The sequence below is a fragment of the Nyctibius grandis genome, chromosome 3 (genome assembly GCF_013368605.1).
Source record: "Nyctibius grandis isolate bNycGra1 chromosome 3, bNycGra1.pri, whole genome shotgun sequence".
NCBI lineage: Eukaryota > Metazoa > Chordata > Aves > Nyctibiiformes > Nyctibiidae > Nyctibius > Nyctibius grandis.
This window is the reverse complement of record NC_090660.1, coordinates 42,912,824-42,926,484: the sequence shown is the minus strand read 5'-3', so window position 1 is coordinate 42,926,484 and position 13,661 is coordinate 42,912,824. Positions and strand designations below refer to the sequence as shown.

The following is a 13,661-nucleotide window of genomic DNA, read 5'->3' as shown; positions in this document are numbered from 1 at the left end:
ATTTCTGCATTGGTTGTCCTGGTGCACAACTAGCTGACCATGAACCAGCAATGCACCCTCATGGCAAAGAGGCCAACAGTATCCTGGGCTGCATTAGGAAGAGGGAGGTGATCCAGCAGGTTGAGGGAGGTTATCCTTCCTCTCTGCTGAGCACTGATGAGACTATATCTGAAGTACTGTGTCCATTCTGGGCTCCCCAGTATAAGAAAGATATGGAATTACAGGAGTGAGTCCAGAGCAGGGCCATGAAGATGATTAAGGGACTGGAGCATCTGTCATATGAGGAAAGGCTGAGAGAGCTGGGACTCTTTAGCTTGGAGAAGAGGAGGCTCAGGCGGGATCTTATCAATGTGTATAAATATCTGTTGGGAGGGTGTAAAGATAGAGCCAAAGTCTTTTCGACGGTATCCAGTGAAAGGACAAGAGGCAATGGGCATAAATCAAACAACAGGAAATTCCACCTGACAATAAGAAAACACTTCCTACAGTGAAGGTGGTCAAGCACTGGAAGAGGTTGCCTGGAGAAGTTGTGGAGTCTCTATCTTCGTATATATTAAAATCCCAACTGGATACTCTGCTAGACAGCCTGCTCTAGCTGACCCTGCTTGAGCAGGTGTTTTGGATTAGATGACCCTCAGAGGTCCCTTCCAAACTAAACTATTTTGTGATTTTGCAATTCTGTATGGGATTGAGCAGACACGTGAACAGAGAAAAAATGAAAACAAAAAAGCCATGTGGTCTCATTTGGAAGTTGTGATTGGGAGATTATTCCATGTTGACAACAGGAAGATCTGAATGTTGCCATGAATTGATGGGGTAGGGTGTAGGGTAGCTCCTGGTTGCAACCACTTTTACATGACCCTGTGTGTGTATACTGCAGTGGTCACATTAGTTGCAGGACTGCAACTTTCTGCTCCCTCTAGTACAGGCACATGTAATGAAGTTAGTTAAAATTGAAACAAAAGTGAATGCTCTAGATTTCTGTCTCATTGCTATTAAGTTGATAAATGCCTTTGGAAGCAAGTTCTATTAAAATTAAATAGACAGGACTGAACAGAAAAAAATGGTTTTCTGCTACTGATAATGTGCTGGGTGAGAAGATTGCTCTGCAGAGAAGGACCTGGGAGTTCTGGTGGACAAGTTCACTGTGAGCCAGCAGTGTGTGCTTGTGGCCAAGAAGGCAAATGGTATCCTGGGGTGCAGCAGGAAGAGTGTGGCCAGCAGGTCGAGGGAGGCTATCCTCCCCCTCTACTCTGCCCTAGTGAGGCCACATCTGTGCAGTTCTGGGCTCCCCAGTTCAAGAAAGACGAGGAACTACTGGAGAGAGTCCAGCAGAGGGCTACAAAGATGATCAGAGGACTGGGGCATCTCTCTTATGAGGAGAGACTGAGGGAGCTGTGTCTGTTTAGTCTGGAGAAGAGAAGACTGAGGGGGGATCTTATCCATGCTTACAAATACCTAAAGGGTGGGTGTCAAGAGGATGGGGCCGGACTCCTCTCAGTGGTGCCCAGTGACAGGACAAGGGGCAATGGACACAAACTGAAACATGGGAAGTTCCATCTCAATATGAGGAAAAGCTTCTTTACTTTGAGGGTGACAGAGCACTGGAACAGGCTGCCCAGGGAGGTTGTGGAGTCTCCTTCTCTGGAGATATTCAAAACCTGCCTGGACACGACCATGTGCAATGTGGTCTAGGTGAACCTGCTATGGCAGGGGGTTGGACTAGATGATCTCCAGAGGCCCCTTCCAACCCTAACCATTCTGTGATTCTGTGATTCCAAAGTCATGAAAGAAACTTCAAAAGTTTTGGATCTCTGAAGGCATTAAAAAGCAGAATGCAAGGGTATTGGTACTGGCAACAATACACCTTTTCCAAGTGAGGGTAAATGCAGTCATGATGGTGTACCAGTGGGATCCATCTGAGCCTAGCTCATGAAGCGGTTCCTATCAATGTATGAACCTTGACTCTACCAGATTTCAGGTGCTACTTTCATGGATCTGCTTTTCTAAGCACTTGGGGACCTATCTCACAATGCTGCAATGTATTTTTAATGTATTTTAATGCCTGTAAAAAATATGTGTGTATGGTTTGATGTAGGGGAATTTTACCTTTGACTTTTATGTAATAGGATCAAGTCCAGCAGTGCAAACATCTTTTTCTCCTTCACAGTTTCACAGGTTAGGAAAAAAGCTACGACTTTCTTCTGTCATTCCAAAATCTGTCAAAATTGTTCATGGAAACCTTTAACCTTGTAATCTCCTGGTTGTCTTTGTTCCACAAAGGATATTGTGCTAGTCAAAACAGTGTTTCTTTGTTTCCTCACCTTTCCATTTTTGGTTAAGAAAGACAGACTGAATAAGTCTGATTGCTGTATCCTTGCTCTTTTGATGAAATTTCAACCTCTGATCAGAATAAACACTGACTTCTGAAGAGGTCTATTGAACTCAGCAATCCCTTTGAAAATTACTTTGATTTCAGAGGGGTATAGAGCTTTAGCAACTGGTTTTGAGGATTTATCAGGCTGGAAAAAACCTTGAAAGACAGAATCCAACATCCTCTTTTTAATAAAAATTCCCAGAGATTTTGGATCAAAAAGAATGAGAGATTTGTCTCCTTGATTAATATACAGGACATCCAGGACACTGATCCACCCGCTGCTTTACTACTCTGGTTTCTTTGTTCTTATTCCTTTATACATCACTTTCACGAAAACATAGGACCAGAGTTGTCTCCCATATAACATCCCTGTCTTTGGCAATATTACACCAATTTTGAAGTCAGCCCTTGGACTAGCACTACAATTTACATTCACAATAGCAGATATTTTTCATGCTTCTAACTTGGGCTATAGCATTGCCACAAAATCTGCTAGAGCAAAACCAAACAAACCCTTATTGTGCAAGAGCAAAAGCAGAAAAGAGTGTATCTTTAAATGTGTATTTCAGTCCATATAGAACATGAGTGTAGTAAAGTGCATTGATATTTTCACTTTTTACAGCTCTAAATATTCAGGTTGAGTAAACCACTATGTGTAAAACGTGTTAAATCCTACTCGGAACATAATTCCATGCTCGTCATAGTCACACCTTCTCTCAGACATGGTATTAGGTCTGTACTATGTTCTTTGTGCTGTTGTAAGGATCAGATCCACAACTGATGTAAATCAGTATAGCTTTGCTGGCTTTGACACAAATGCAGCCACTTATATCCCTTGTCTCTGAGTTTCTAGATTTGCAAGCATAACAATATTACATATAGCCCTTTTTATTCTGTCCTCAGAGTATGTAAATATTGGTTACTAGAAGTGACTTCTTGTAATATACCAATTCTAATGTAAAATATGAAAACATGAAAAATGAGAAACGGAAGATTGCTTGGCTTTGGTGCTCAGTTTGAGGGCAAGCCTTCCTCACTGTTGGATCAGTGGTTCAAAGTTTGTAAGAGGTAGTTAATAGCTATAATTAAATGAGGACTTGTGAAATAAGTCACAGTGCAATTCCTCCTGGAGGAGTTTCAATTGTCAACCTGACAATTATAGTCTTACTGATATTTCAGTGAACGTTTCTGAGAAAGCTATTATTCAAACAAAGGGCATCTTTGAAGTAATTCTGTGCTAGCTGTATTTTAAATAAAATAATTCAGTTTCAGAAGAAGGGGAAGTAAGGAGTGGGAGACTTAAACCAAAAATAGCTAAACCATAAAGTATCCTAAATATATCACCAGTCATAAAATCTTTAGGTACTTCGAATATGGACAGTGTTTTATTCACTGTGATGCATGCCTTATAATTGTAAGAGACTGAGTAAAACAAAATGTGTTAGAAATGGTAACTGGTCTGATTATTAGGGGCATCTACTTGAGCTGGTACCACAGCAATAGATCTGTAGAGCTAGTGGTGAGGGGTCAGTGTCCACATATGAGATGTTTCCAACAAGTTTTGGTCTGAACCAGTGAAAAGGAATCAGTTTGTACCCCCCGATAGCACTCCACAGCACGATCCAAAGCCCGCTATGTGAAGATAATCAGATCAGTTAAAAACCCCCCACTTATATGAATGAAAACGCTATTGTATATGCAGCCTATGTTAATGTTTTTGCGTAATTTGAGCTTGGTCCTTGGCCAGTTAAATGGGTTTACTTTAACTAACCTATTCATATCTATTGTTTTATAGAGCTGAGAATTTTCATCCCTGTTTATCCATATTCATGCATTCTTTCATTGATACCATTTTAGAAGGAAAATCACAATTTTTTTTTCTATTTTTTTCCCTTTTACATGTAGGTATTTGGTCTTCACCCTAATGCAGATATAACTTACCAGACTAACCTGGCTAATGAGACATTAAGCACAATAGTGAGCACCCAGCCCAAAGACAGCAGCACTGGAGAAGGGGAAACCCGAGAAGCAGTGGTGCAGCGTCTTGCTGATGAGATGCTAGAGAAGTTACCTCCAGATTATAACCCTCATGAGGTATATGCTGCTTTATAGATACAGATGTTTTATGTATGTGTGTATGTATGTGTTTTATGAGTTTTATTGTGCTTCTTAAATTTAACTGGCAAGTGTTTTAAAAAGCGCTTAAAATTATGCGTAGTGTTTTATAAATCTGTTTTGGGTTATTATCTAACATATTGCTACATTGGAAACATATATTTCAAATGCCAGTCTTCTTAATTAGTCACCTTAACTCAGAAGAGCCATTAGAGACTTTAGAAAGTTCTTGCCCTCCTTAGTAGCTTAGAGAAGGACACCGGTGCCTCTTTCTGAAGGATCAGTGATCTTATAGTGGTTACAGCTTTCAATTTACCTATTCTTATTATGATATCACCATTATGAATAATGGATTTTATCACCGACCTTTTGATGCTCCAGATTTTTTGGAGTTTGAACCATAATAGATATATTTGTCAAACTTTTCTTGCATTTTTGATTAAGTCTCATTAAATGGAAAAATACAGCATAAAGCACTCTTGCATCAGTTTGTAAATAGGATCTGGTGTCTTGCCATGTGTTTCTGAACAGTAACTGTTGGAAACCCCTCATTTCCACGATTTTATTATTTACACTGGTTTGTACTGATAGTGCTTTTTTTCCCTGGTTGCAGTCCAAGCTTGTAGAATGCCCAGTACACAGTATTGCACCTTGTTATGTTATACTTTATTTTCCTCTCCAGCCAACTTAGAATGTCCGCTTGGGTTACAACCAATAGTCTTGGGGCCCTGGCAATATTTCCTGTCTTCTGTTCTACTATTCATCTCAGATTTAATGTGTCTTGTATAAATAGCCTCTTCTGTACTGTCATAGTTCAACTCAGAACTTCTCTTTTCATTCCCCTCTTGGCAAGCTACTTACAGTCTGCAACTTTTTTTGGTGAGGTTTCCTAACAGCTTTCCCCATATAGTTATTTTTCAATCCATCCCTGCTTGTGTCTCTTTTTTTGTCACCTGCTTATTGAGTGATTCCCAGCAATAATATGTGAATCATTTATTTGTAGAATTTTATTTGGAATGGAGTCAGCTTTCTAGTTTTCACATTATTATTTAATAGTAAATAAATATTAGAAATATCCTTCCTATCAGAGTAAAGCTTTTTCATGGAACTAGTTTCTTCTAGTTTTATTCAGCTCCTTAATTTTTTTTTTTAATTTGCAATAGCAATAGAATACTGAATGCTTGGGTAGCATATATGGTTTTGCCATATTTGTAATATGTGTATTGAGCTATTTTTTTCAATATATTTGCTAAATCATCCAAAGGAGTATTTCTTCATTCTCTTGTTAAACTGCCAACTTTTTTCCTCCTGAAGAATTCATAATACTTAGAAGACATCAATAGTACTGGACTTTATATTGTAACCAGAGAGTATTCTTGCCCTCAGATTTTATTCTTGCCCTGGGAAATTTGTGCAGTGTCTTTTAGTCTTGTAAAATGCACACATGCTTGTTTAATCCAAATTTCACTTCTAAATGGTTTGAACAAATATTATTTTTCTCTGGCATGTCTTCTGTTTAATCTTGGTCTCGTTCACTCTCATTCCTTCTTGGTTTATTCACTCAGGTTATCCACACAAAACACACATGGAGTAGGCCTCCCCTTTTCAGTCATTTCCTCAAGTCTTAGCTTTGGAGACAACCAGTTATGGAGCCAGGAGCTGTAGTTAAGGACAAAGAGTCTGGAGGATTTATTTTGGAAGTTCCACCCTGCTCTCTTAACTTGTCTCTATTTTACTACTGTATTTGGGTACAATACATACTTTTCCATGTGACTCTATAAAAAAATCACCACCAATTGTTTTCGTTGCTGTTTCATTCTCATCATCCACTACTATGACAAGCTGTTATCTTTTCTCATGATCTGCCAATCTTACATGTAGGTTTTTATTTTCTTATAAGCAATCATCTTTATAACGATGCTCACAATTAGATAGTCCTTTGCTTCTGTACCACTTCTCTGACACCTTCTCTGAGCTTCAAGGAAACGTCTTGCTTCAATTTGCTTGACAGCTGTTCTCTTATGATTCAAGTAAGGAGATTCATGTTTGTCCAGGACAAACCAATATTAGGTATTAATACTTTAGTATCAGCTTGCTCTGCCCACCCCTCCCCACTTTGTTCTTCCAGGCACAGTCAGAGGATGTCCTGTTAGATCTATTTTTTCCCCTCTATATTTCTTGTAAATGTGTTCTGAGCTCAGGATGTAAGTTTGTTTCATTTTCTTATGAATAAGTGTGGATACCACCTCTTCCTGGTGATTTCTCATTTTTTCAGGCTCTGTACATCTTGATCTGTGAATTGCAATTCTCTGATTAATCACACCACTCTATTTACATGCTGTTTCTTCAGTCTGCATTACTGATGGATGACATGGTACTTTTCCACAGAACCATCCAGAAATTATGCTTTGTTTCTGTATCATGGTAGTCATTCCTTTGTGCTGAGTATTTACAGAACATCCTCTGGTCATTTTCCAACAATTCATTACTGGCAACACTGTGTTCCTCTGTACATCTCTTTGGCTGTGTCAGCTGCACTACAACTTCAGATTTTACTTCTGCAGTGTTATGAGATTTGGCATTATTTCTTGCAGTTCCTAATTCTTCAATATTTCCTTCATCATTTTGCCTAATGGATTTACCCTGTCTCTCATTCTCTAGATCTTAGAACTCGTTTCAGTCTTTGCCAATGCTTTCTTTGTTGGAGGGGAATTTCCCTTTTCTGCCATTAGTGCCCCATTCCACCTCTTTGCTGCAGTTGTTTATGTCTCAGGAGTGTGGCCACCTCTACACAATAAGCAAAAAATCTGTATCAAATGTGTTTCTCATCTGAACTTAAGCCATGTTCTTCTGGAAGCTCTTAGAAAGGGCGGAGATGGCAGGAGCAAGCTGTAAAGAAAGCTACATTTTAAAATGAAAGTTTGCATAAGCCGACAAAAAAAATAATGTCTAAAATACCAAAAGAGAAAAAAAGAGATTATGTTCACTAACATATAACCAAGAATTTCATTAGTCAGAGCAGAAAAGAAGGGAGAGTTTAGATGTTCTCTGAGGGAAGAAGCAAAAGAATTTAGCAGAAGCTAATATAATATAATAAGCAAATGAAATTAAGCTTGCAAGTGTAAGGAGTGAAATGGATTATGTAATTACTTCCTGTGATGTCTGAAAAAAAGGGAATGAGACGAGCTCTGTTGTTTGTCAATTTAAGTCAACATTTGGTCATTCAGGACATTATTACCTGTATTCAGGACATTATTACCTACTAGATCAGTTTAACAATCCTGAAACAAATAAAACTAATATACTAAATTGTAAGAGACTGAGGGAATGTGTCAAAAAGAGTTCCTATGCATGCCTCATTGGATAAGAGCAGTAAAAAGAAAAACATTCATTAGTCCTAGCAGTGCAGCTTGGGTTTGCTTTTAGAATACTGTGCTCCAGGAAGGCCATGACGTGGTAGTCTTCGGAAATTCAGTTATAGAGATACTATCAGTGGAGAACAGGAACAAAAGATTTAGGAAACAAATGAAGGTAATTAAAAGCAAATACTCTTCAGGGAAAGTGGCAGGTGCCTTTGCTATCTTTGATCAGTTCTTGTGGCTCCCTTTAGAAATGGAGTGGATTTGCTCAGAGTTAAAACCCCAACAGACTAGATTAGGGACAGATGGTATTGAAACCAATTATTTTCTGACATTCAGAGCTCTGGACTGTACTTTCTCTTCATACATTGTGAATCCAGAGAAAATTCAGGCTGTCACACAGAGGCCTTCTTTTCTCAATTATTAGCTTTTGGCAATGACTTCGGAACCAACAACTTTCAAAACAGGGCAACCATTTTACCCCATGATGTATACTGCTTCTTTTGTTGTTGTGTCCTTTTAATACTTCTTGTCACCAGTCAAATAACTGACTCAGTGTCCACCCATCAGACTATAAACAAAACAAGTCACTTTTGCATGCTTTATGAGACTGCAGTTTGACACAGGTGATGGAAAGGCAAAATAATCCTTCCTCCTGACCTAAAACTGTCTTCATTTTTCTCACTCCAAAGGCAGAGACAGAGTAAGAATTCTGCTTCCATGACCCCTTTTGCTTCTGGGTCTTGCCTCACAAGTAACAGAGAGATTAGTGGTAAAATGATTAGGTCCAGTCAGTCCATGTGAGTGAAGATAGATACAAGAATAAATGTCAGCCTGTCACTCACAGAGGTTTATAATGAAAATGATCCTTGAAGCCTGAAAAACAGCTTGCTAGGGAGTAGACATGGAGACATTCCAAAGATACTGCACCTTATTGGAGGTTGGTTTTTAACCAAAGTAGCAATGTTTTTTTCCTAAGGCAGTTTGTGTGCCTGGAGTCTACTTTTCAGTGCAGGTTTTTTACTACAAAAAAAACCCTTGGGGTCTGAAGTGAAACACTTATGTAGATGCTTTTGTAAGGTGTCTCCAGCTTACTTACCAACCCTATCAGATACAGTGTTCACCGAGCTCTAGAGCTTCAGCTATTTTCTACATATTTCACTGCCCGCTTCCTTGTATGCAACAGGGGAGTGGTCCTTGACACCACTTGAAAAGAGCTTTGGCTTGGACACGCCTTGAGCTTGTCTTTCTCATTCAGGCCTCTTATTTAGACCATTTCACAGAATGATGGACTGCCCATTTCTGCTGACTAAGAGTATAGCAAGTAACCAAGTCTAATTGAAAATAATAGCATTTACTGAAAATGATAGGCAATTACTACTATAGTAACTTATCATTTGATCACCGATCATTAAATGGAATGAGTTCAGCAACTGCTTTTCTGCTGAATGTCCTATAAAGTATGTGGTGACAAAGGAGTTGGTGACCTGAGGACAGCTAAGAAATGTGCATAGAGGAATCTGACACAGTATAGATACGTATTATAAAATCATGTAGACAAAGCTATTAAGATTATTATTTTGGTTGCTCCTTTCTTAAAACACCTTGTTTCATATTAGATGACACCTGTTTGCATAATGGAAAGGAGAGGCTGTAAGTGGGCTTTATGGAATTAGTATATTAATCTCAGAAAGGCTATTTTGGCTAGTGAGTTTTGTCTGTCGAGGTTTTTTTTCTGTCAGTTGGTATCTCTCTCTTTATGTCATAATAAATACAGCACTAGAAGTAAGTCATCTGATTGCTTGATAAGAATTCTAATACAAAAGCAATCAATCATACCTCCCAGCTGGTATTTAAAACTAATCTTATCAGCAAGATTTCCAGCACTATGCTACACCTCGTAAATCTCACTGCAGATCACGATTGATTTGTATACAATAAGGTAGGAAGTATGTAATTTTTTTAGTTTTCATATCTGGTTATGCTTGATGCTCCAGGCTGAGTTCTGTGAACATATCTAGGATGGATTAGCAAATTTCTGCATTATTGGTTCACTCCATTATTCAAAACACTACAGGTATTTTTGTAGGTACATGAACACAAATCAGAAGAATGTTTAAATTCTATGAATTCACTAGTTAGACAAATTGTACGATTATCAGTACAGTAATATTTTAGAATATTTGTTTCATCTTCTATTTGTAGATTCATAAATATCAATGTTTTGGAAAATAACCCCTTTAACAACATCTTCCATACATTTTTTCCTCAAACGGGAGAAATTCTTCCTCTAAATGATCCCCAAAAGGAACACATGCTTTGTAGATTAGCCAAAAGTGTATTTCTTATTTAAAGGATAAAATGCACAGACTATATTCTGTATAATTCCTGTCTTATTCGTGGCATGTATTAGACTTCTAAGTATTCTGGAAAAAAAAATCAAACTTTTTCTTTACTTTTTTGGCAAAAGGGAGCATTACCCATTCCTGTGAAATTTTCAGAAAGCAGAAGCTTTCCCTGGATTTTGTATGAAAAAAATCAGAATACTTCATTGTGTAAATTATCCCAAAAGAGTTCATTGTCTCAGCTCTAGTCTCATGATAGCTGATTTTAGTAGTTTTTTCTCTTTTACAAGAAGAAACACATTAACTCGATTTGTAAAATGAACTGTCACACTGCAAAGCATTAGCATAATTGGCTGGCACCTACTTCTTGGACATCCTGTCTGACAAACTCATGGGTCCTTGTGATTAAAATATGATGAATAACCTTGCTGATAGCTGTCTCCCAAGGAGAATAGCATATAAAGTTGAAACTTGAGAACTGGAAATTGTGAAAGCATTTACTCATTTATACTAACAATTATAACTACTCAACTGCTATATTACATTCATCTTGCAGAAACTTGCTATTCGGTGTAATAATAAGATCTTTAGTAATGTTTACTATGTGTATATAATGTATAGTATATATAATAATGTATACAATGATATATATATCTGGAAAAAACACAAAGCTAAATCCAATGGACTTCTGGCTTTGATGAAATAGCAGGCATTATACCAAATCTTGTGGCTTCTACTTGGCTGCAGTAGAATTCAAATGATATTCAGTTCTTTGAAAGAGTAGAGTTTCTAACTCTTCCTTCATCTTTTGTTAGTAAGCTCAAAATAAGCTCTTAAATTATTTTAGCAAACTGATCCTGTGGGTCAGCTCTTTTATGATAAATTAATGGCTGTATAGGTATCTGGATTTAGGATCTTATTTTTACTGTTTGAGATCTCTTTTTGATTTCAGAGTCCCCTTGCAGAATTTCACCTGCAGAGGGAAGGAGTGACTATGGCAAAAATCAGTGTTCAGGCTGCTTCAGTGTGAAAGATAATGGGTGTGGCTGAGTAGTCATGAGTACAGAGAGGCCATTGGCTTTCTGAAAGCCAAGTCATAGTGGGGAAAAACACTTGAAAGTCTTAAATATCAAGAATTCTTGTACTATGTGATGCATAGACGCCATGATTTCCGCAGGTGCCACTAAATCCTCTCTCAGGCACTGTTGTATGCAGTGATCTTTGATATACATGGAACATACAGTGTATGTCTGAAGCATATTGTATATGCATCATATGCTAAGGTGATACAGGGAATGTTTTTGCTACTGTTGCTGTGACATGTCCTTAAGTAACATAGACAACTAATTCCATTTTGAAAATGTTCTCTGTTGAATACGAATGAAACTGTTATCCTTAAGAATTAAGAAGGCCAAAAGCTTCTACCGACAAAATGGTGCACGTAATGGTGTAACAGAATTATGTGGCATCTGTATTATTCCTGGCAATCTTGCCTCTCTAGTAATGCATCCATGAGCACCTTGTCTTATGAGTGAGTCACGTGCTATTGGAAGTAACAGCTTTTATATATCATTGTGCTTGTTAAGTCGAAACTCCATTTGTAGCATTATTTCAACTCAGCAAGGCAAGAAGAGGTGAGAAAGTTCACCTAGCACAATTTGGAAATATGAAGAAGTTACAATCAAACATGCTTCTGTATAGCATGTGGTGGGTTTTTTTAAGATCTAAGACCCTGCAGCCTAAAAAGGACAGAAGGAACTGCTATGTCCCTTCAAAATAAAGGAACTTTCCTTCCTTAGAATGATGGAGAAACCCCTTTTGCTAAGCTAATGAGTCACAGTGTGCTAAAACTTACAGTTGGCACAGGACTTGAATTGCTATCTGTTACATAAAAGTTTACTTTCTCAGAAATTATGTGATACAATTGAAAAAACATCCTTTTACTTTCAAAAATTATTGCATGGGAAACAGGAGATTAAATTTTATAATCATTGCACTATTCTTGCTTAGGTGAAAGCCCAGCTTCAAAAGATGGGAGCTATTCAACCCATAAACATATTTCTCCGTCAAGAAATTGACTGCATGCAACATGTTCTATCACGAGTTCGAATTACACTGACTGATCTCAAATTGGCTATCGATGGTAAGTTACAATATTAAAAATCATACTAATTAAGATGCAATATTTATTACTAACGGTTGTTTATACTATATAACTAAATAAATGTTTCCCCTCCTTTCCTTCCTTTTTACCTCTTTCTCTTTTGTTCTCTCCCTCCCACAGTTTTTCTCTTTTTCTCTCTCTTTATCATATGACCACTAATTCTAGCCCTTGAAGCCTCCTGACTGCATCTCTAAGGACACTCCACCTTAATTTATTCTGTATGCATGTGCTCCAGTATTGCAGTTCATGATGTCCCACAGCACTACTACACTTCTGTGACTCTAACATCTCTACAGAGTTCAGAGGAGCTGAATTGCATGATTAGGTCCACAGGTTGTGTGCCAGAGTCATTTATGAAATTAAGCTGAGACATAATGACATAGAACAAGGGAGAAGTGTTGCTGCTAAGTAACTGAGAGACAGGGCACTCAGGAGGACAGGTGGTAAAGACTGTAATTTAAGGTGAGATTTGCAATGTTCATGAAACTGGTGATACCAAATAGGATGTCTCTAAATGGAAGCTGAAGTGAGTGGGAGTGCCAGTCAGAAGAGAGCTATAGGGTTCTTCTTTTAGCCATCACAAGAGGTAGGCAACAGCACTCTCTGTCTCTCAGAGACAGGAGTATTTGACTGGAAGTGAGCAATGGTGAATGTAGTTAAAATAAATCAAGAGTACAGGTGACGAGAAGCAGATGGAAAATTTGATCAGAAAAGGAGTGAGGAAGAAGGGATGATGATGTTACCATCTGCTTTTTGTTTTTACTTCCCATTTTGCTCATCTGCAAGAGCTGAAATATCCAGGAATGAAAGTGTACTATTGCTCAGCCAAACTTCTTGAATTAACAATAAATGAAAATGAAGTAGGAACGATTCAGTTCCACTGGTCAAGATGTCACTCAAATCTGCTGTTCTCCAGCAGAGAGGTAGAAAATATCCGAGACAACAAACCGTCTCCACAGGGAGAAGGTCAGAGTGCCTCAAAACTAGCCCCTTCTGTCATAGATGATGGCAATACTGTGATCTGTCTTACTGGCATTTTCCAATCTTTTGACAATAAGTCTTTCATGAAGGGAGATTTTTTTAATTTGTATTTTTGTTACATAAGAATCAAAGGGGATTTTTTTCCTATCATTTGTATGATACACTATGGCAACAATGCATGCTTCAGGAACATCATGCCCATAATCTGAATCTAGGAAAGAGGTTCATAAATGTGCCTAAGGCTAATTAGCTACCATATCCTGTAATAACCTATGCAAAGACCAAGCTGGAAGAAACAATTGTCCTCTGTTTCAATACTG

General features: G+C 38.0%; 1 protein-coding gene across 1 annotated transcript in view; it reads left to right on the top strand.

Annotated features, from left to right (window-relative positions):
* LOC137661472 (dynein axonemal heavy chain 5-like) overlaps window positions 1-13,661 on the top strand; it is a 186,717-nt gene that overhangs the window by 153,680 nt on the left and 19,376 nt on the right. Inside the window, exons 72-73 of the mRNA XM_068397024.1 lie at window positions 4,283-4,471; window positions 12,207-12,339. Of these exons, the coding sequence (XP_068253125.1) occupies window positions 4,283-4,471; window positions 12,207-12,339 (322 nt within the window). The remainder of the gene's footprint in view (window positions 1-4,282; window positions 4,472-12,206; window positions 12,340-13,661) is intronic.